General features: G+C 46.5%; 1 protein-coding gene across 1 annotated transcript in view; it reads right to left on the reverse strand.

Moving 5' to 3' along the window:
* TTC7B (tetratricopeptide repeat domain 7B) overlaps window positions 1–23,219 on the reverse strand; it is a 271,431-nt gene extending 248,212 nt beyond the window's left edge. Inside the window, exons 1-2 of the mRNA XM_023731656.1 lie at window positions 23,068–23,219; window positions 16,733–16,901 (exon numbers count right to left, since the gene is read on the reverse strand). Coding sequence (XP_023587424.1) covers window positions 16,733–16,901; window positions 23,068–23,217 — 319 coding nt within the window. The 5' untranslated portion in view covers window positions 23,218–23,219. The remainder of the gene's footprint in view (window positions 1–16,732; window positions 16,902–23,067) is intronic.
* Between the last annotated feature and the right edge of the window lie 728 nt (window positions 23,220–23,947).

Raw genomic sequence — 23,947 nt, forward strand, 5'->3', positions numbered from 1 at the left:
GGGCATCAGGATTGTAGGAAGACTCATTAACAACCTGCAATATGCAGATGACACAACCTTGATTTGCTGAAAGTGAAGGGGACTTGAGGCACTTACTGATGAAGATCAAAGACCACGCCTTCAGTATGGATCACACCTCAATATAAAGAAAACAAAAATCCTCACCACTGGGCCAGTAAGCAACATCATAATAAACAGAGAAAAGACTGAAGTCGTCAAGGATTTCATTTTACTTGGATCCACAATCAACATCCATGGAAGCAGCAGTCAAGAAATCAAAAGACGCATTACATCGGGCAAATCTGCTGCAAAAGACCTCTTTAAAATGTTGAAAAGCAAAGATGTCACCTTGAAAACTATGGTGTGCCTGACCCCAGCCATCGTGTTTTCAATTGCGTTATATGCATGTGAAACCTGCACAATGAATAAGGATGACCAAAAAAGAACTGATGCCTTTGAATTGTAGTTTTGGTGAAGAATATTGAATATACCATGGAATGTCAAAAGAATGAACAAATCTGTCTTGGAAGAAGTACAACCAGAATGCTCCTTAGAAGCAAGGATGGCGAGACTACGTCTCACATACTGTGGACATGTTATCAGGAGGGATCAGTCCCTGGAGAAGGACATGATAGTTGGTCAAGTAGAGGGTCAGCGAAAAAGAGTAAGACCCCCAAAGAGATGGACTGACACAGTGGCTGCAACAATGAGCTCAAGCATAGCAACGACCGTGAGGATGGCGCAGGACTGGGCAGAGCGTCGTTCTGTTGTACACAGCGTCGCTATGAGTTGGAACTGACTCAACGGCACCTAACAGCAATACAACAACGAGCTCAAGTGGCAGCATGGTGATGGATTTTATTGTCTATTTTATACTTGTCTTTATTTTTGAAACAGTCTACACTGAACAATAAACGTTTGCTTTTAGATCAATGGGATTATAGTCCGTGCTGGCCAGGATGAGGAGCTGACCCCTCACCTGCAGGCAGGAAAAAAGCACAGATACAGGCATTCTGCAGGGCAGTCTGGAAATACTTCTCTTTGGACCTAGAACCTCCACTGCTGAGAACCTCTCCTAGGGAAATCATCAAGTACTAGCACAAAGACCAGGCCGAGAGGGTGTTCATCACAGCCTGTGTATACCAGTGGAAAGCTGAAAACAAACTAAATATCCAAAAAGAGGCTTTTTAGTTCAATAAATTATATATCATCCATAAAATGAAATGCTACACAGATGCTTAAAATGTTTCGGAAATGTATCTGCTGTCACGGAGAGTGTTTGTGATCAGTAACACCTTGCGATTCCGACTCATTGCGACCCTGTAGGACAGAGTAGAACTGCCCCATAGTGTTTCCAAGACTGTAATCTTTACAGAAGTCGACTGCCTCATCATTCTCCCATGGAGCCTCTGGTAGGTTTATACCCTACTGACCTTTCAATTAGAAGCCAAGAGCTTTAACCACTGTGCCATCAGGGCTCCTTCTTGTGATCAGTAGTGAAGTGGAAAATGTGAGTCACCAAGCAGTACATGTGTTATAATCCCATTTTTATAAAAAAAAAAAAAAATTATTCACCCATATCATAAGGATAAACATAGAGAAGACCTGAAAGGAAATGCACTAACGTTTTAACAGCAGTTGCCTCTGGGTAGATGGGGTAATGGATATTTTAATGTTTTTTTGACTTGGCTACATTTTCTGATTTTGATATACCAAAAAAAAAACCAAACCTGTTGCTGTCTGACTCACAGCGACCCTATACGACAGAGTAGAACTGCCCCATAGGGTTTCCAAGGAGTGGCTGGTGGATTCGAACTGCCGACCTTTTGGTTAGCAGCCGAGCTCTTAACCACTGCTCACAGAGTGTACATATATTTTGCATCTATTAAGAAGAAAAATAAAATCGTGGGAGAATAGGAAGGAAGTCAACCCCAGAGACAGCTGGAAGCAGAAGCATGGCAGGCAGGGCCTTTGGGGACGAGGGGCGGAGAGGAGTGTAAGGCCATCACAGCTACCTGCTGCCCCCTACCTCAGGTATGCATGAGGTCAGACTACAGAAATTCCCTTCTGCTGACCTTGAATGTGTATGTTTCCAAGCATTTTCCCATTGCCTCATTCAGTCTTCTCAGCAATCTTGTCAAAGTATCATTATCCTCCTTTTGTAGATAAGAAAAGTGTGACTTAGATGAAATTACTCAAGAATCACAGACTGAGAGAATCACAGGGTCAGCAGGTTATCTGACACCAGAATCTCCTCAACACCATCTCCATTCACTGCCCATGCTCCAACTCGATAAAGTGGGAAGAGTATGGATCCTGGAGCCCACGGGCTTGGATGTGACTCATCTCACTAAGAAATGCAGTCTTCAACCCTTCTGCAGGGAATGACAATCCCTAGGGCTCAGGGCTGTTCTGAGGACAAAGTGCACTCACACAGGTGAATCACCTGGCATCATGCCTGACTCTCTGGGCAGGGCTCAACAGATGCTAATCCAAATCGAATTATCACTCTCGTGTCCCAGTGTGGCTGAACCTGGGGCAGCTGTGACTGTTAGGAGAACTTCCATAAACGGTACTAAAGCTAGACATCACGCAGTTTCCACTACTTGGCTTTGGTTCGATCCACCAAGGCTGGAACAGATGAGTCTTTCTTCTTCCAAGAGTCCTCCATATGTGTGAGGCTGGCTCTTCCCACCCTGGAGACCGCTCTCCTCCCAAAAGCCCTATCCTTCAGCAGTTACCCATGTGATGTGGTCTGTGCCCAAGGCCATCTCCAGTAACGCAGTGACTCTATCACAGAACAGTCTCCTGGCTCCTCCTCAACGTCCCCTTCTCCTTTTCCCCTTCAAGGATTGCCACAAAGAAGAAAAGAGACTAAAGGCCAGGGGCCCATTTGATGAGAGGGCTCCTAGTCAAGGAGTCACTGTTATGGACATCCTTCATGGATTAGCCCTTCCTCTGGTGACCAGACCCTGATTCCTCTCACAGGACACCCTCTTCATCACAGCCTTCATGGCAGGCCTAAGTCAGTCATAGGACATGCCACTGACCACCCCAACTACATCACAGAAGGGAATGGGATTCAGGCAGGGCCAATAGGACACGATGAGGATCTGGCCGAGATTTCTGAGGAAGAACATTTTTTCCTTTCCCACTGGACTTACACCTAAGAGAACCAGAGTCTGGAGCTGCTCCAGCCACCTGGAGCCTGAGAAGCGAACCCACACAGGGGAAGGTGAGCCAAGATACAGAGAGAAAGAGTCCTCAATCCACCTGCAACTGAGGCCAGTTTAAGTTGGGTTTTCTTTCACCTACAACGGAAAGGGTCCTAACTCACAGACCTTGGCAAAACTTCAAAATGAGCCTTCAGCTTTATGCCCAAGGCAAGAGTTTTGTCCTCACCACCAGGAAGCCTTGTAGGATGGGGATTTAGTTGCTGCCTTGGATTTGTACTGCCCCTCCACCCTCTCTTGATCAACACTCTGTCAACAGAACACCACACTCATTCACCACATCTGCCAAGCAGCTAGCTGGGGCTGGGGCTGGGGCTGGGGCTGGGGCAGGGAGATGACGTGGTCACCCTGCCACCATTCACCCTGTTCCCACTCCTACACCCTCAGCAGCCATTGTGCCTCTCTCACAGCACTCTCTCCCCCAGAGCCCCAAAGAAGTCTCAAATTCCCTCAGGACTCCCCCCATTCCTGCCCCAGCAGCTTCTACCAGTCTATGTGAACTGGCTCAGGAGACAAACCCTGGCCACCATGCTTAGGCCTGAAGGTGCCAGCTGTGCAAAGGAGCCAACTGGCCCAGAAGACTTCGACCATGGCCTGGTGAAGGCAGGTGCCCCTAGGAGGTGTGACTGGACCAGCACTGCCTACCCCCAAGATGCCTTTGGCAGGGATCGAGCATAGCTGGACTGGGGTCAACCCGCCACCCACAGGCTCTCCTGGGACCAGCATACTAACATCCCTGAGGATGGAGCCACCATTGGTGACAGCCTGTGAGCCCCCAATGAACATGTTTCCATTTTCAGAGGGGAAGTAGGCTGCTGTCTGGAGACGATATCCCAGAATGGAAAAATGAGCTCTGAAGTAGGAAAGCTCACCACCTTCTAAGAAACTCATTCCCTAAGTCATCTGTCAGGGTTCTGACCTCACCCTGGCATACAGTGTTGTTAGAACTAGCCCTAAGGAGAAAAAGCAGATACACTCTCATTCTCCCTTCTTTCCTTTATATTGAAAGATATATGCTTTCTCTGTAGTCTCAATACGTGATGACGGCCTTTGGGAAGCAAGACAATACTCAAGTTATAATCACCCACTATCTGAAGAACTTCCAGTTCAATTTGTTTCAAGTATTTCTTTTGACACCACCCATGTGCCCAGGACTAAGCAAAGGGTGTGTGGTGGAAGAACACATAAGCAACCCCCGATAAACCCACTTATCAACATACTGTTTCCCTTGTGTTGATGTATCTACATTTAGCTCTGGTGGGTGTCCCTGGGTGGGGTAAATGGTTAGCACATTTGGCTACTAACCAAAAAGTTTTAAACCCGTTATTATTAGGCTAACAGAAGAAGTTCAGATACAATATTCAGATTGGTCTAAGAGTTGTCAGTAAGATTGCGGCAGGACATCTCAAAGTGGCGTTTTTCCTAAGATTGGTTACAATGCTATAGGTGGCATTATGTGATTTGCTACAAGCCTACATCGCAGGAGGATGTGCTGGGGAAGGGGTCGTTAGTTATAAAATGATTACAAACCAAGTATTTTAGAACAGGTTGTTAAAATGTCTTGCTTTGGTCAAACATTTCCTGAGAGCATCTAACACAAAGGGCTGTGATAGCTATCTGTGTCAAAAGCCCTAATGGAACATGCTGGCCACCTGCTGGCACTGCCTGACTTAACTAACCACCTCCTGTCTTAACTAACCACAGGGCAAACATTCTTGAGTTACAGGCTTGGATTTGTGTAAGAAGTTATTAGCCTGTTAGCAAGAAGCAGAAGTTAAGATGGGCCAGAGACCAGACTCTGGATCAGCCATTTTACCTTGGTCAAGTGTCCTATAATTTGGACTCCACAACAGAGTCCACCTAGAGGTGCTTTGGAAGAAAGACCTTTGGAACTACTTTCAAAAAATCAGCCATTGAAAACCCTATGGAGCACAGTTCTACTCTGACACACATGGAGTCGCCATGAGTCAGAGTCAACACAACGGCAACTGTTTTTGTTTTTTAGGAGGCCCACAGAAGACAGTAAGCAATTCCCAGGCGCTTCTTCCCAAAACATTTTCTCAGTGAATGTTTTAAGTCTCTGGCCTCAAAACTGATTATGCTCAGCAGAGATCTGTGGGTGTGTGAAGACATTGAGTTATCCAGCTGGGGAGAGCAGGGCTGAGAGTCAAACCTTTGTGGAGGTGGGTTCTGTATTTAAACACCAGCGCTTATAAGGTTTGGGGGGACAGGCAGCACCTCTAAAGAGCCCCTCCTGAGAGTGCCCTTGTCTCTTCACGCTGCCTATTTAGGAAGACAGGCGTCTCTGTTCCTTCTCTGACGCTCATAATACACACAATGGGCACTCCAAAGAGAGCTCTCAGGCCAGCTTCACACAACAACCAAGGCAAAAGAGGATGCAGTGCCTTCCAAGGGGAGGCTGTTATTAATTTAGTTACCACCTCCCACTGCTATTCTTCATCAAACCCATGTGAGAAGCATCAGAGGTTGGTGAGCTCTGCAGACTCTAGAGGAGGTGGGGCCTTTGGAACCATTCCTGGCCTCTGGCCAGGGAAGGAAGTACAGACAGAAAGGACAAGCCCTCCTCCCTGGAGCCCCATCAAGAGATGGTTTCTCCTCCTCTGATATCTCCCCTCTCATCAGCCATTGCCACCACACTTCTTTCAGTTTGTCATATTGTGGCAGCTTGTGTGTTGCTACAATGCTGGAAGCTACGCCACTGGTATTTCAAACGCCAGCAGGGTTATCCACGGTGAACAGATTTCAGAAGAGTTTCCAGACTAAGTCAGTCTAGGAAGAAAGGTCTGGTGATCTACTTCTGAAAATGAAAATCCTATGGATCACAACAGAATATTGTTTAATAGCGCTGGAAGATGAGCCCCCTGGGTTGGAAGGCACTCAGAATAGACAGTGGCCACAACAATGAACTCGAGCATACCACTGATCTTGAAGATGGCTCAAGACTGGGAAACATTTTGTTCTGTTGTACAAGGGGTTACCTTGAGTCAGAGCTGACTCAATGGCAACTAACAACAACACTCAGCCAATGCATTTAGCATGTCCCTTATAAAATCAGAGTTGTGCCTGAGAGCTGTGTGAGTTGTTCTTGCCTCTTTAAGAAACACTACTTGCATCAATTGATCCATCCCAATATGAATGGCATTTTGTGATCAAACCATTAATGTGAGCCCAATTCCAAAGACTTCTTACCTTCCAAAACTGATAAAGTGTACCTTTGTCTTGAGCCCCACCCTCAAGCAATCCTGTTAAGGTGACCTCTCCAGTAGCCCCTGACCACTGAGTACTCCCCATCCTCCTACACCATCAATTTTCCCTCCTTAAGGAGCATTTCAGGACTCAGATCTTACCTCCATCTTCCCTTAAAGATCTCCCTCTACACGTACTGGTTCCAGGTCCCATCTCCCTGAGAACCACGCCCTCTGCCGAATAGAGCAGATCCACTGCTGTTGTTGTGTGCCATCAAGCTCACAGAGTAGAGCTGCCTCACAGGGCTTCCCTAGGCTGTAATCTTTATGGAGGAGCCCTGGTGGCACAGTGGTTAAGCACTCAGCTGCTAACCAAAAGGTTAGTGGTTTGAACCTACCAGCCTCTGTGCAGGAGAAAGATGTGGCAGTCTGCTTCCATAAAGATTTACAGCCTTGGAAACCCCATAAGGCAGTTCTACTCTGTCCTATACGGTCACCATGAGTGGGAATCGACTCGACGGCAATGGGTTTGGGTTTGGGTTTTTAATCTTTATGGGAGCAGATAGCCAGGTCTTTCTCCTGTGGAGGCGCTGGTGGGTTCAAACTACTGACTTTTCAGTTAGCACAAGCATTTAACAATTGCAGCAGTGTCCTTGCAAATCCACTAGAATATGTAAATCGGCACCGGTGTGTTCAGCTTCTCATTCCTCATAATTAAATGCTTTTCAAGAGGTCTGTGCATTAGGAGTTAACCCTAAGGATTCAAAAGAATGAAACTAGCTAATATCTGTTGATCTGCCAGGCATTGTGCTCAGTGCTTTACATACAATCACTCATTCCCTATAACAACCCTCTGAAAAATGGAGATAATCATAGTATCTACACACAATCTATGTTGTATATAGATACTATTATTATCTCCATTTTACGGATGGAGAAACTGAGACCCAAAGAAGTAAGAGTAATTTTCACAAGATCCTAGAGCTAATAAGTAACAAAGCCAGAGATCAAACCTGGGCAAACTGGCTCAAAGCCCCATGATCTTAACCACTGCGTTAATCAAAGCAGCAATTGCAAGCCCAGGAGAAAGGAAGGAATAGAGAAGATGGAGCAGGATCCACAAAGTTCCCCAGCATGGTGCTACCTTTTGCACCTGGACGGAAGAGCTTCCAACCAAGAGTGAGGACCATGGTCTACATCCTCTGGTCCTGGTCCCGCCCCAGTTTATTGTGTGACATCCGGCAAGGCCCTTCCCCTCTCTGACACATTCTCCCCCACTGGAAAATAAGAAGTTTGCATGAGAGATGACTGTGAAGGTTCTGAGCCCCTAGTCTCTTCTCTTCTTTTTCCCAGATGCCTGGCTGCCTGGAGGCTATGGTCCTGTGGGTACCTTCTCACCAACAGAGTGTCAGCAGAATTGATGTGTGTTACTTCAGCTTGTCTGAAACATCTCTTTCCTCTTTCCATGAATGTGATGTGCCAGCAACCCAGCTTCAACCACACAGAGGAGGACCGCACCCCAGCAGATGGTGGTGGAACAACCACCTCAGGGAACAGAGCTGCCCTACTAGCCTTGATCAGTTCAACTGTTACACTAAAGAAAAAGCAAGTTCCCTCGTATGAGAGCCAGTGTACTTTCATCCCTTTGTTACAGCAAGGTACCATGCTGCAGCTACTCATAAAGGCCATCTCCAGGAAGTGATGACACCCTCCAGCCACATCTACCCCCACCCCACTGTCCTAGCTGCAGAAAGTTACCCCATCTCCAGCAGATGCAAGTGCCAATGTATGACTTTCCCCTGTCCCCAGCTGCCACTTTAGGAGAAGATCTGTGGCCACTTGGTGTCCCAGAGATTTCATCTGACATCTTAAACTGTATCCCAGAGCAAAGTCCTCTACTCACTTGATTAACCCAATATGTACTACCAGAAGCTAAAAAGTTTCTCCATTTCTTCTGTTCCTATTCTTTGTTTCTCTACTCAGGCTTAAGAGAGAGGAGGAAAGAAAAAAAAGAAAAAAACCAGTTGTGATTCACTTAGAAGCTCTCTACTGAAGGAAATGAACTGAAATGTCCCACCTTTGGGAAAGGGATCCATGCCGGGCTGTTACGGTGTGCTACTGGTATGCTCCTACAGGAATTCTCCCATAGTTCACAGAGAATGATCCCAAGTCACCAAAAAAGCTCAGCATGTTGCCTACAAGCAAAGAAAACCCATCTGACCATGATAGGCTAGCAAAAAACAACCCAGAGTCACCTGAATTACACATGGGCATCTGGGTAGAAACCCAAGCAAGGGAACCTTTACAAATTTCCCTCAATAATTGATCACCAATTGTGATGGTTAAGATTGTACGCCAACTTGGCTAGGCCATGCCTCTCAGTGTTTTGGCAGTTGTATAATGTTGTGATCACTTCCCTGTTGAAGTGTGATTATGTGATCACCCCCATGATGGAATCTGCTGAGTGGTACCAGCAGGGGCGGGGCCTGTGGCAGCTCACCACCCCCTCAGCCTTCATCTCTCTGTCCTCTACCACCTACTTCCTTCCTGTTTGCCTTGCCAAGATTTTTGGCTTGTTCTGGATCCAGCAGCTGCCTCTTGTCGTCTTACCTGCCGATCTTGGGATTCATCGATCTTCACGGCCTGCAAGCAAGAGTCCTGCTCCCCAACCTGCTGACCTTGGGTTCACCAGCCTCTACAGCTATGTGAATCAGGAGAAACCTTGCGGTCTTGCCTGCCGATCTTGGAATCTGTCAACCTTCACAGCCTGTGAGTGGGAGCCCTGCTCTCCGGCCTGCTGATCTTGAGTTTGTCAGCTTCTGCGGCTGCATGAATTGGGAGAGGCCTCTACCCTGATCCACAGACTTGGGATGTTCTAGCCTCTACAATCACATGAGCTGTTTCCTTGATATAAATATATAAATATATTTATATATTTATATATATTTATATATTTATGTATATATATTTATATATATATTTATATGCTTTACTGGTTTTGCTTCTCTAGAGAACCCAGCCTAAGACACCAATTATGTGCCAGACACTGTGCTAAGTCCCAGGGATGCCAGATGAGCAAGACAGAGTTCTTCCTCTAGAGGATGCACGACTGGCAGGGGTGTCTGATAGCAGTACAGCTGATTTTAATATGATTCTCACGTAATTCTAGTCTACTGTGCTGTGAAAGGGAGCCCTGGTGGCGGAGTGGTTAAAAGGTTGGCTATTAACCAAAACGTCAGCAGTTTGAATCCACCAGCTGCTCCTTGGAAACCCTATGGAGCAACTCTACTCTGTCTAATAGGGTCGCTATGAGTTAGAATCAACTTGACGACAAAGGGTTTTGGTGCTGTGACAGGAAAGGATACAATGAATGCCTCTGCACAGTAAGCCTCAGAGGGCTTCAGAGATGCGACATGTGAGCTTGAACAGTAGAAAGGATCCTTACAGGCAGAAACCTGGCTAAGGGCAAAGGTTAGGGCTGGAGGAGCATGGGGGTAGTGCGGAGAAGGCGGGGTGCAGATACAAATCTAGGAGAGTCTCGAATGACCTAGATGTTTTCTACCTGAGGAAACCTTAGCTGGCCAAAGCAAGTTCCGGTCCACCCGCCAACAGAGCAGAGTGATTAGGAACATGGGCTTTGGAGCCGAACACTCTGCAGATTGTGTCCCGCTTCTGCCACTTGGCAGGGGAGGGAGGGCTCCAGAACCAGCCTCTGAGGTTAAGTCCTGGCTCTACCACTTCCTAGCTGTATGGCCCTGGGTAGGTTATCTAACCTCCATGTGCCCCAGTCTTCTCATATATAAAATGGAAAGAATAATAGTGCTTATTGCTTATCAGTCCAGTTGTGAGGATTTTTGTTTTATGTTGAGGTATAATTCATACTGAAGGCTGTAGTCTTTGATCTTCTTTAGTAAGTGCTTCAAGTCCTGTTTGCATTCTGTAAGCAAGGTTGTGTCATCTGCATATCACAGGTTGTTAATGAGTCTTCCTCCAATCCTGATGCCACATTCTTCTTCATTAAATCCAGTTTCTTGGATTATTTACACAGCATACAGATTGAATAAGTACAGTGAAAGGATACAACTCTGACACAAACCTTTCCTGATTTTAAACCACACAGCATCCCTTGTTCTGTACAAACAACTGCTTCTTGGTCTATGTACTGGTTCCACAGGAGCACAATTAAGTATTCTAGAATTCCCATTCTTCGAAATGTTTTCCATAATTTGTTATAATCCACATAGTCGAATGCCTTTGCATAGTCAATAAAACTCAGTAAACATCTTTCTGGTATTCTCTGCTTTCAGTCAAGATCCATCTGACATCAGCAATGATATCCCTCCTTCCACACCTTCTTCTGAATCTGGCTTGAATTTCTGGCAGTCCCTTGTCGATGTATTGTTGCTATTACTTTTGGACTATCTTCAGCAAAATTTTACTTGCATGTGATATTAATGACATTATTCAGTAATTTCCACATTCCATTGTATCACCTTTTTTTGGAATGGGCACAAATATGGATCTCTTCCAGTCAGTTAGCCAGGTAGCTGTCTTCCAAATTTCTTGGCATAGACGAGTAAGCATCTCCAGCACTGCATCTGTTTGTTGAAACATCTCAATTGATATTCCGTAAATTCCTGGAACCTTGTTTCTCGCCAATGCCTTCAGTGCAGCTTGGACTTCATCCTTCAATACCATCAGTTCTTGATCATATGCTACTTCCTGAAACGGCTGAATGTCGACCAGTTCTTTTTGGTACAGTGACTGTATGTATTCCATCTTCTTTTGATGCTTCCTGCATCATGCAATACTTAGCCCATAGAATTATTCAAAGTTGCAACTAGAGGCTTGAATTTTTTCTTCAGTTCTTTCAGCTTGAGAAATGCCAAATGTGTTCTTTCCTTTTGGTTTTCTATCTCCAGGACTTTGTACATTTCATTATAATGCTTTACTTTTGTCTTCTTGAGCTACCCTTTGAAATCTTACGTTCAGCTCCTTTACTTCATCATCTCTTCCATTCGCTTTAGCTGCTCTATGTTCAAGAGCAAGTTTCAGAGTCTCTTCTGACATCCATTTTGGTCCCTTCTTTCTTTCCTGTCTTTTTAATGACCTTTTGTTTTCTTTATGTATGATATCCTTGATGTCATCCCACAACTCATCTGGTCTCTGGTCATTAATGTTCAATGCATCAAATCTATTCTTGAGATGGTTTCTAAATTCAGGTGGGTTATAGTCAAGATGCTATTTTGGCTCTCATGGACTTATTTTAATTTTCTTCAGCCTCAACTTGAACTTGTATATGAGCAACTGATGTTCTGTTCTGCAGTAGGCACCTGGCCTTGTTCTGACTGATAATATTGAGCTTTTCCATTGTCTCTTTCCACAGATGTAGTCAATGTGATTCCTGTGTATTCCATTTGGTGAGGTCCACACGTATAACTGCAGTTTATATTGTTGAAAAAAGGTATCTGCAATGAATAAATAGTCTTGCAAAATTCTATCGTGCAATCTTCGGCATTGTTTCCATCACCAAGGCCATATTTCCCAACCACCAATCCTTCTTTGTTTCCAACTTTCGCTTTCCAATCACTAGAATTATCAATGCATCTTTATTGCATGTTTGATCAATTTCAGGCCGCAGAAGTTGGTAAAAATCTCAATTTCTTCGTTTTTGGCATTAGCTGTTGGTGCATAAATCTGAATAACAGTCGTGTCAACTGGTTTTCCTAGTAGGTGTATGGATATTATCCTATCACCGACAGTATCGTACATCAGGATAGATCTTGAAATGTTCTTGACAATGAACGCAATGTCAGTATGGATTACACCTCAACATAAAGACAACAAAACTCCTCACAACTGGACCAATAAGCAACATCATGATAAATGGAGAAAAGACTGGTGTTGTCAAGGATTTCTTTTTACTTGGATCCACAATCAACACCCATGGAAGCAGCAGTCAAGAAATCAAACAACGTATTGCATTGGGCAAATCTGCTACAAAAGACCTCTTTAAGGTGTTGAAAAGCAAAGATGTCAGGTGAGCCTGACCCAAGCCATCATACTTTCAATTGTCTCATATGCATGCGAAAGCTGGAAAATGAATAAGGAAGACCGAAGGAGAATTGATACCTCTGAATTACGGTGTAGGTGAAGAATACTGACTATACCATAGACTGCTAGAAAAATGAACAAATCTGTCTTGGAAGAAGTACAGGTAGAATGCTCCTTAGAAATGAGGATGGCAACACTTCAGCTCATGTATTTTGGACATGTTATCAGGAGGGACCAGTCCCTGGAGGAGGACATCATGCTTGGTAAAGTAGAGGATCAGCAAAAGAGAGGAAGACCGTTAATGAAACGGACTGACACAGTGGCTGCAATGATAGTGTCTTAGGCTGAGTTCTCTAGAGAAGCAAAACCAGTAAGGCATATAAATATATATATAGAGAGAGAGAGAGAGATTTTTATCAAGGACACAGCTCACGCCATCGTAGAGGATGGAACGTCCCAAGTCCGTGGATCAGGATAGAGGCCTCTCCCAATTCACACAGCCACAGGGGCTGGCCAACCCAAGATCGGCAGGTCAGAGAGCAGGGCTCCAGCTCACAGGCTGTGAAGGTCAGTGAATCCCAAGATCAGCAGGCATGACCACAAGGCTTTTCCTGATTCACGTAGCTGCAGGGGCTGGCGAACCCAAGATCAGTAGGTCAGAGAGCAAGACTCTTGCTTGCATGCTGTGAAGATCGACAAATCCCAAGATCGGCAGGTAAGCTGCTAGGTCAAGTCCCAAGAACCGGAGGTCAGATGAACAAGAGGCAGCTGCAGAATCCAGAACAAGCCAAGAACCTTGGCAAGGCAAGCAGGGAGGAAGTAGGCGGTGGAGGGCAGAGAGATGAAGGCTGAGGGGGCAGTGAGCTGCCACAGGCCCCACCGGTATCACTCAGCAGATTCCATCATGGGGGTGATCAAATTTCAACAGGGAAGTGATCACAACATTACAGAACTGCCAAATCAGTGAGACTCATGGCCCATCCAAGTTGACACACAATCTTAACCATCACAGATGGGCTCAAGCATAGCAACAATTGTAAGGATGGTGCAGGACCAGGCAGTATTTCGTTCCATTGTACAAAGAGTCACTATGAGTCGGAACTAATAACAACAACAACAGTAGTGCTTACTTCATAAGGTGCTTGTAAAGACTGAATGAGATATTCAAATCAAGAGCACAGTACCTGGCACATAAACTACATTAGCTACTGATACTATTCCTAGTAATCTCTCCCATCTCATTTCCTTCATCTATAAAATAGAATAGGAACTTGGCGGGGTTAAAGAGACAGTAAAGCCCCTGGCAAGGTGCTGGCCCACAGGACAGTCTCAATAATTGAATATCATTGGTATTAGATTCCCAATAAGCAAAGGACAGTAGAAAATGCTCCCAGCTGTGGCAGGAAGAGCAGATATGTGAGTTCAGTGACATTTCCGGGCTCTGGCTGAAAGCCAGACCTGAAATCACTATGGAAAAGTTTAAATGACCTACAAAACACTCCAGGGTCATTCCAGTGTCTACATCAGCACCCAGGTAACCCAGGAGAGGGACCTGGGCTGGGTCCACGCCCTTACAAGGGGCAGCGGCCACTCACCTCCAGCCTGGTGTTTACTGGCAGGAATGAGGAGACAGCTCTTCTCTTCTTTCCAAAGAAGTCAGAAAGCCAAATATTTAACTGGATGGTCTCAATTCTGAAACGTTAGCAACTAATTCAGAAATGTTGGAAACACGGAGCCGATTTCACAAATGCTGTTCAGGCGGCCTGTAGACCAGCAGTTCACAACTTCTGATTTAAGGGTTCTCTGTACACTAACATTCATCTAATCCCTACTGGCAATCTCTTCTTGAAAATTCTCGAGAATTTTGATGAAGAAAGAAAAAAACCAAGAATATTTCTACCCAGAGCTAAGACCATGGCTCCCTAAACACCTCAGAGAACTTGTGTGTCTTTGGGTATCTCTGGGAATTAGGTTGGCAATTTCTCTCCATAATTTTAAGTCACTTCTAGTGGCCCTTCTACCCCAAACATCTTTAAACTAACATGTACACTTCATGCTCACTATGTACCAGCCACTGTTTTAAACATTTTACATAGACTATCTCATGTAATCCTCATGACACCCAGTGAGAGCTTTACAGATGGGGAAACTGAGGGACAGAGAGGTCAAGGAACTCACACAAGGTCACAGAGCTAGTATGTGACAGAGGCGGGAGGTGGGCCCAGGCAGATGGTTCACAGTTGGTGCTGGTAACCAGCACTTCAGACTGCCTCCCACCTGGCCACAGGCTCTCAGGAGTCCAGGTCCTCTGTGCTGCAGGCCACTTCCTCCAGGCAAAAGCCACCTTCACCTTCCCTGTACACATGTGACTCTGCACATACTCACAGAAGTCAGAAACCAGCCAGGGCCAGATCTCCCCTGAGCCATTCAGGGCATCCCAAGAGCCAAGTGCCTCAGCCCCGTGGCTGGGGCCCCACTGGTAACCACACACCAGAGCCAGACTCTAGGACCAAGTCTCCTGTCCTCCTTGCCCACCTTGCATGGCAGCCACAAGATTGAGCTGGCAGTGCCACCTGCAGACAGTCTGCCTCCAGTGGGCTGCCTCAGAGCCAGTACTGAGGCCTGAGCGCTGTCTTGGTGCTAAGCCAGTCCCAGAATCCTCCCCACTCCCCCACAACTACAATCCACCAGGTCTTCTCTCACCTGGAGAGGCCAACTGAGTAACTGGAAATTGCCAAATGAAGCTTTGCTCTCACTCCAGAATATATTCCTGGCCTGCAGTAATACACACACACACACACATACACACACACACACACACACCCACACACACCCTGCAATCAGCTCCCAGCAGCATAAGGCACGTGAGGTGACTGAGTGGTACAGACCCCAGCACATCCCTGGCTGAGAGAAATTCAAACCCAAGCCAGGCGCTCTCAGGACCCCCTGAGACAGCCTCAAAGGGCCGTCCAAACCACCAGAGCGCTGTAAGAGCCACGGCATCTTCCCCCAAGCCACAGGGATATTGAGAAGATTAATTAGACAAACCTGGCAGCACTCAGGGCTCCCTAAGGACCTGGATGAATACATCATCCCCATCACAAAACTCTTAAGAAGTGTGCCTCCAGCTGGGTCTTTGTTCACACTGCACAGGACAACTGAGTCAGACAGGCTGGGCCACCCGCAGTCCCCACATCTTGGCCAGAAAGCACTGGCAGCACACCAGTGGTCAGCTCACTACCTGTCTGTAGGGTCAGGCCACCCAGCCTCTGGCCTCTGTACCAACCACAGTCAGTCACAATGTGTGGACTGGACAGCAGGTGGCAGAAAGGAGAGAAGCTGCCTGCTTCAAATGGGCCCCTTCTTGCCATAGCCCTTTAGAAGTCCAGTTTAAAGTGCCCTCCTCCTCCAGGAAGCCTTCCGGGCCCTGCTGGCTTGCACTGACCTCTCCCACCTCTGAAAAGCTGTTATTCATCCCCAGCATTTACCATGTGCTGTCTTGTTTGGGGATGACATTGTAAAATATAATTTATTAAGCATTTGGGATGTACCAGGTGCTATGTTAACTGCTTTACAGAAATCATTTGACTTAATCCTCAAGGTAACTCTATAACATGGATGTGATTAAACCCATTTTACAGATGAGGAGATGGCAGCTTGGGCAGGTCAAGTAATACATGTGTCCTGCCTCTCAGTCAGTTTTCTTTCCATGGGGCTGCATTCTCTCACACAGATGACAAGCTCCATCATGGCAACAAAGATAGTATTTGCACTCTCTTCTGCCCCAAGTCCCTGGGCACATCGTCAAACACTGGATGACTGACTGTTTCAGGGGCTGCCACATGTATCAACCAATTAGCCTTAATTAACCCAGGTGTGGTATTAATGAACAAAAGCATGGCTGGCCACGTGGCCAACTGACCACATGATATGAACCCGAGTATAGCTGTGCAGTACCTTATTCAAAAAAGTCCCAGCTTACATTGCATGTTAATTACCAGGAAACGTTACTGAAATGCTTTTCCTTCATATCCTTCAGTGATAACTCAAGAACTGAGGTTCTGAAGAAACAACATGTTCCTGGGCTTAAAACTGCCCAATGTGTGCAGTGGGGCTGACCCAGAGTTAATCACTAGCCAAGGGCACGGGTCAAACGGCAGGCTCCAGGGAGACTTGCCTGGCTCCACACAACGTGACGTGGGGGAGAATCCTTCCCCAGAGAGAAAGCACGGGCCTCACCTTTGGTAGCGTAGGCCTCTGCAATCATCCGCAACCTGTAGGGGGGGATGGCCGTCAGTGGCAAGTCATCGAGGCCCACCCGGGCATAGATGTTGAGTGCTTCTTTACAATCTCCTTCCACATAATTCAACTTGGCCATGATCAGATTGGATTCTTGTAGGAATTCTGACTAGAAGGAAAAGGAGAGAAAAAACCATTTTCCTACACTATTACATGTGATTCTTACACAAGGCACAGCCATCTGCTGCTGAAAAACCCCAGAGCTCTCCACACAAAAACGTGTGCGCGAGGGTTCACGGCAGCGCTGCTCTTAATAGCCAAAGAGTGGAAACAACCGGTGAACGGCTGAATAAAACGTGGTCTATCCACACAATGGAGTATTAGCCATAATAAGAAATGAAGTGCTGGTACATGCTACAACATGGATGAATCTACATAAAAGAAGCCAGTCACAGAAGACCATATATTGTATGACTCCACTGGTATGACATGTCCAGAACAGGCAAATCCATAAAGACAGAAAGCAGATTTGTGATTGCCAGGGATTAGGGGACACTGGGAGGATACAGGGTTTCTTTTTGGAGTGATGAAAATGTTCTAAAATTGCCTGTGGTGATGGTTACACAAGTCTGTGAATATATGAAAAACCGTTGAATTGTACACTTTAAATGGGGGAAATGCATGGCATGTGAATTATATCTCAATACGGCTGTTACAAAACAAAAACCCTGCCGCTTTCTTCAGGCCCCTTGGCTGAGCTGGGCCAAGGATGGAAGAAAGGCTTCCTAACTAAAATGTACAAATATTCACCTCAAAAAGAGAAAGCTGCCACTGACCATGCTGGGGGGTGCTGCCTACTGCCCTGGGGGTGCCCCGCAAGGCTGTAGTCCAAATAACCCAAGGAGAGAGGCCTTTCTAAATTGGTGCAAATATCAGGAGGTGCTTTATTTCGGAGCTGTTGCAGCCTGTTAAGCTGAGGTTACTGAGCTCTGGTCCCCTCCCCAGAGGCCCAGGCTGTACCAGTCCTCTGACGGCTCTCCTCCCTCTCATCTCCAGTCAGGAGCCGTCTGCTTCCCCAGCCCACCCTCACCAGCCTCAGCCTCTGCCCTTCTCCCTCCCCCAGCCCTTCTCAGCTGGAGAAAGAAGAGTGGATGCAGCCATCTATATAAGGAAACAGATATATCACCCTGACTCGGGCCTGCTCCTTGAAACTGAGGCTATTCAAGGCTACATCTTCCAGCTTCCAGAAGCAAGCATGAAGCTGCACTACTCTGCAATCTACAGCTTTGGCAGGGAGGGGGAAAAGGCCAGGTGACCAGCGAGAGCATGGCAAAGCAGCGGTTTCAGCCAAGGTGGTCGGCTTCTGAGCATTTCCTGAAAGGGAGCAGGGGCAAGAGGCACCACTGGAGAGGATGGTGAAATGGACAGAGAGGACCAAAGGGAGAAAAAGGTTTTATACACTTTGGCCATGATCAGAGGATCAAGCTACCCAGAGGCTCGAGGGCAAGGAACCAATGCAAGAAATTAGAATTCTATTTGGAAGCAGAGAAATCAAAGCAGACTTAAGAAGAGGTATGAAAAACAGCACCCACCACAAGCGTTCTCTGCCAGGATTGGGGACAAGCCAGCCTTGGGTATTTGGAAAAGGCTTCATAGGAGATTCTGCTGCATCTTCTCTGCTTCCCCAAGCTCTCCAGCATCTGAGAACCACTGGCTTAAAAGCAAACTGAAGGGTCAGATGGAAAATAAGCAGGAGCTTGAAGAAAATGAGAAGTCTAGAGGCACAGAACAGGTGCACTTGGAGAACCTGGCTACGTGAGTCCAATTACAGCATCATTCAGGGAAGAAAACTGCTTGGCGAAGGCCCCTGGGCTGCCTGCGCTGTGGGGGGGTTGCACCAACATGGTGCCCACAGCTGCCTTGCCCATGAGAAGCATGATTTTCTTGACTTGAATCAGAAACCAGGTCACCTGACTCCTAGTCCGGGGTTCTTTCTCCCACGCCACACCGCTAGCTTACTCTGGTCTGTCCAGCTCAATTCATTTGTGTTTTGTGGGCACCTATGTTTGCATGGGGCTTTAGCAAGCTCCCAGCTGGGAGACATGTTGGACCTAAGGTCAAGAAAAGAGGACACCTGTTCTGCCTCCTAGTTCATTGTATAGTGCTTGGGGTACTGAAAGCTTGCAAATGGCCATCCAAGGCACAACAATTGGTCTCTACTTGCCTGGAACAACAGAAGAAGAAGGAGAGTCAGGAACAAGAGGAGGAAATGGAATGTGTGGCTAATCGCCTCCATGAACAACTGCCTCCTGTGCCATGAGACCAGAACTGGATGGTGCCTGGTTACTATAACTGAACATTTTTATCAAGATTCTATAAAAGAATCCTGATCAAAAGAGGGAAAATATAGAACAGAATTTCAAATTCTCATAAACTCCAGACCTCCTGGAGCCATGAAGGTTGGCTGAATCCCTGAAACTACTGCCCTCAGATAATCTTTAAACCTTAAACCAAAATATTCCCTGAAGTCTTAAAACTAACAATAGTTTAGCTTAACTAGTGAAAAAAAGTCTGCCTTGAGCATTATGCTCTTTTAAGAACTATCTAAATGGGATCAAATTGACAACAGCAACTCAGAAGATTAGATAGGAACCTTAGGAGCAGAGTTTATGTGAACGGAGGGAGGAAAAACTCAGAAAAGGAAGGTGAGAATTGTTGCACAACTAGAAGGATGTATTCAATATCATTAAATGGTAACATGTAGAAACTATTGAACTGGTGTATGTTTTGCTGTATATATTCTGAACAATGACAACAAAATGAAAAACGTTTGAGAAAAAAAGAGGACATCTCATATTAACTCATATGAGTGGGGTGGTACACTCATGCAAAAGCTGTGCGACTCTGGAACCATTTTTATGAGGAAACTAAGAAATGGCAACAGGAGACACATTCCCTAGGTAGAACCAGTTAAAAAAAAAAAAAGAAATGACACAGATCTAGTACTGTATAGTTTTGAAGGGACTTCCATACTGGAGCCTCAGAACAACCCTGAGCTAAGCAGACTCATAGATGAGAAGCAGGAAGTTCAGAGCGGGTAAGTAACTTCCCAAGGTCACACAGCTTAGAAGCCCAAAACTAGACTCGAACTCAGCAATGCTAACTTTAAATTCAATGTTCTTTGCACGGCACTGAGTTAGAGTGGATGACGAACAAAAGGGGTGAAGAAATGAAATCTATCAGCATCTGGAGAAAGAAAAGTTTCATTTTTCAAGATGAAGGTAACAGGGTGAGAAGTCGGAAAGAAACTAGCTAGACGACAGGCCTGGAGCAGTGATCTTCAACCTTTCTCCCCTTCACACAGTCACACCTGCACAGCAGGACACCTGCGTTTGCCTGTCCATCACTGGGAGCTGTGACCCTATGTGCCCACTGTACCTCCACCCACTACAGCCGATCAAGACCCACCAGTGTCGTCAGAACCCCCCTGTGGTGCGATAGATCACTTCTGTGTGGCCTTTCTCAAGGGGATTGGTCAGATTTGCCATCCAGCTGGGCTTGAAATGAGCCATCCAAGAGGCAGGAAAGAGAGGATCCCACCACCACCAAGGAAGAACAACCAGGAGCAGAAAGCGTGTCCTTTGGACCTGGGATCCCTGCATTGAGAAGCTCCTGGACTCAGGAGACAGAAAGCGAGCCGTAACCCTGCAGACAGCGAAAAGTGGTAGCAGGAGAGATCAGCAGGAGACTGTGCAGTGGGCTTCCCAGCCCACAGAGTGAGGAAAGCTGAGTGCCTTTGGTCCAAGGCTTACTGGCAGAGTAGGGTGCCTCTGGGCACTTACTGGCAGGGGCTAAAAGAGCTTTGCAACACTCAACCTCAGCAAAGCAGAGGCCTAGGGCCAGAGAGTGATATGCCTGCAAGCACAGCTGAAAAGAGGCTGTCCTAATGGAAGAACTGTATCCTGAGTGTTCCTGAGCCTAATGTAACCTGTTACTTCGCTAATAACCCCATAATTGTGAGTATGGTCTGCGAGTTCTATGTGGCCATTGCAATGAATTATCGAACCAAGCAGAGAAGTAGAGAGTGCCGTGAGAGGGATGGTTAGTGTCAGAAATGGTAAAGATGGCAGAGAGAGGAGGCGTGTCTGACCTCTGCCTCACAGGAATCAGCCTTGGGCTGCTGATCTTAATTCTCCTTCTCCCTTGTGAACAGAGAGGAGGTCAGATGCCACCCCACTTCATTTTTTTTTTTTTTTAACGCCCCTTGGTTAAGAACAGTTGATATGGAGACAACTGTTCCCCACCTTGGAACAAAGTTGTGACACAGCCCTTTGAAAGAAAGGCAGCAGGAAAGGGGAGAAGACTTGGTTTTTAAAGCCCCAAATGCAGCACCACCTCCCTAAGACCCTGGGCTTCCTCTGTTAAAGAGATACTGTCAAGCTGACCTCTCAGGGACCTGGAGCTGTGTCCAGTGGAGACAGACATACACAGAGCCCACTGTGAAAGGCGGCTCTCTGTCAGGGTTTCCAGAAGCCTATGGCTATATAACTGACAGCCACTAAACGAAAAAATACCAAACCCATTGCCATCAAGTCAATTCTGACTCATGGTGACCCCAAGTCCCTGGGTGGCACAAACAGTTTGCTCATGACTACTAACCTAAAGGTTGGTGGTCTGAACCCACAAAGCAGCACCAGGGAAAAAGGCCTGGAGATCTGCTTCAGTAGAGTTTACAGCCAAGAAAACCCTATGGAGCAGTTCTGCTCTGTAGCATAGCACGTGGGGTTGTCATGACAGTCACTAAACCAAAACACCAAACCTACTGCTGTCGAGTTGATTCCAACTCATAGCCACCCTATAGGACAGAGCAGAGCTGCCCCATAGGGTTTCCAAAGAGCAGCTGGTGGATTCATACTGCTGACCTTTTTTGTTAGCAGCTGAGCTCTTAACTACTGTGCCACCAGGGCTCCAAGATAGATACTAACTTATTCAAATGTTGCCTAAGCTCCCAGTTGTGATAGGGCCAGGGAGGTGGCCAGATGACAAAGAGGAAGGATGTCTCAAAATGAAAGCTCACATGCGGGTACTGGGAGGGTCCGCGCTCAGCCCTCTAATAACCCACCCCATTCAAACCTATAGAAACTGAGTTCCAGAGAGGGAAGTGACTGCCCCAGGGTCACACAGCAAACTGGGAGCTGGTGCGGGTTTCCAATACAGAGATGAGAGGTAAAGCCAAAGAAAAGATGGCATCTCTGGGGAAATATGCACAAACAGATGACAGGACCAAAGAAATAGCCCCAGAGGATTCTGATATGGGAAGAGAAGAAAAACGAGAGAGAAGTCATCAAGATTAAAAGGAAAAAGAAGTCAGGGTGTCAAAAGTTCATCAAAGAATGGTTAAAACGGCACGCTTTTTGTTATATATATTTCATCACAATAAAATTTTTAAAAAAAACAGCAAACCAAAGACTGCCCATCCTCAGTAGGAGATACATATGGGGAGACAAAGGACCCCAGAGAAGATGACCAGGAAGTGGCTGGGATGCCATCAGCTACCTGAATGACAGTGACTTTGAGAAGGCAGTAAGAGCAGGACTTCAGGGGTCAGAAGCGTCTAGAGTCAAGTAAGCTTGAGTTAGCTGGGGTGGGGAGGAGGGGACAGGGCAAGCAAAGGAGACACCGCTCTGGGGCAAAGCAAAAGGAAATGAAAAAGAAGCAAGAAAGGAAAGACGTGAGAGGGGAAGGAAAAGCTGAGTATCAGTGAGACTAGAGTATAGAATAGATAAATAGAAGGGCGGTGGGGAAGGTTTCCTGTGCCATGAGCATTAGGGTCGAGGCTCAGACAGAGGGAAGGTCCCTGCTGGGTTCCCTCCTACACTGAGGTGCCAGGCCAGCCGTCACCAGTATGAATACCCTACACGATTCTGGGCCAGAGCAGCCTGGTACACTGCTGAGCTGCATGTTACAGGCAGGAAATTGCATGTTAAGTGACGCTTCTTTACTTCTACTGAGGGAGAAAGTGTTGGGTTAAGCTCTGAGCCAAATGCCTCGAGCACCTGGGAAAGATTAGTGTCATTTTTCAGGATAATGTGTCACTGGAGACGCTCATCAGAGAAACCCCATTGGACCTGAAGCTCCCTCAGGTGGTCACCCAGCAAGCTGGCCTGCTCCTAACAAACTACGGCAAAGTGCAGATGCCCTCAAGCGCCCCCAGCTGGCCCTTGGGCATCCTTCCACGCTGTAATGGGAAGATGGATGGCAACCACACACTGGCCTGAGAAGGAGGGTGCTAGCATCTTCCCCTTTGCCCACCCCCGCCAAGAGGGCCACGGTACCTTGAGGTTCCCTCGATCCAGGGCAGCGGTCAGATGCTTTCGGACCTCGGTCAGCTGGGGCCTGGGGCCTCGGGGACTGGCCCCCTGCCGCAGAGGGTGTTCCTTCAAGTACTGCTCCAGCTTCGACTCCCCAAGGAGGAGTTCTGCCATGTCATCTACAAAAAACAAAGTAAGAAGATAAACAGGGGCAAGGGTTGGTCTGTGTGCTAGGAACCCCTTCCCCCAAGGACCTCAGGACCACCACACCCTAAGGCTCCAGACCCCCAGCAAGGCCCTCCTGGAACTTCATAGCCGTACATGGGATCCAAGCAGGCACCATCTTACATGAATTCTACTGATTAGTAAAGACTGTTCTAGTCGAAATGGGCAGCTCCTGTCCGGAGGTGAGAAGAGAAGGCAGAGAGGGTCAGGAGTTGGTTGAATGGACACGGGAAATCCGGGGTAGAAAGAAGGAGTGTGTTGTCACAGTATAGGGAAAGCAACTAGGATCACATAACAATGTATGCATAAATTTTTGTATGAGACTAACTTGAACTGTAAACTTTCACTTAAAGCACAACAATTTAAAAAAAAAAAAAAGTTCTAGTCGCATGTACTCCAACAGCTGTCGGCTCAAGCATTCAGTCATTTCTGCCACACATTTACTGAATGGATACACATTAACATAGAGAGAGCTCAAGTTCAGTAGAAAAAAAGAAAACTGTCTTATGATATAGTCAGTATGATCTTTACAAAATACACACAAAACCTTAAACTATGTATTTTCTAAGAGTGGACTTTGGTGTTGTATGCCCTCATACATGGAGATGAGCTAGTAGAATGTCCATACAGTCAGATTCTTAGGATGTTTCTAACTATAAAACCCAGTTGCTGTCCAGTG

Source organism: Trichechus manatus, unplaced genomic scaffold, assembly GCF_000243295.1.
Source record: "Trichechus manatus latirostris isolate Lorelei unplaced genomic scaffold, TriManLat1.0 scaffold00045, whole genome shotgun sequence".
NCBI classification, from domain to species: domain Eukaryota; kingdom Metazoa; phylum Chordata; class Mammalia; order Sirenia; family Trichechidae; genus Trichechus; species Trichechus manatus.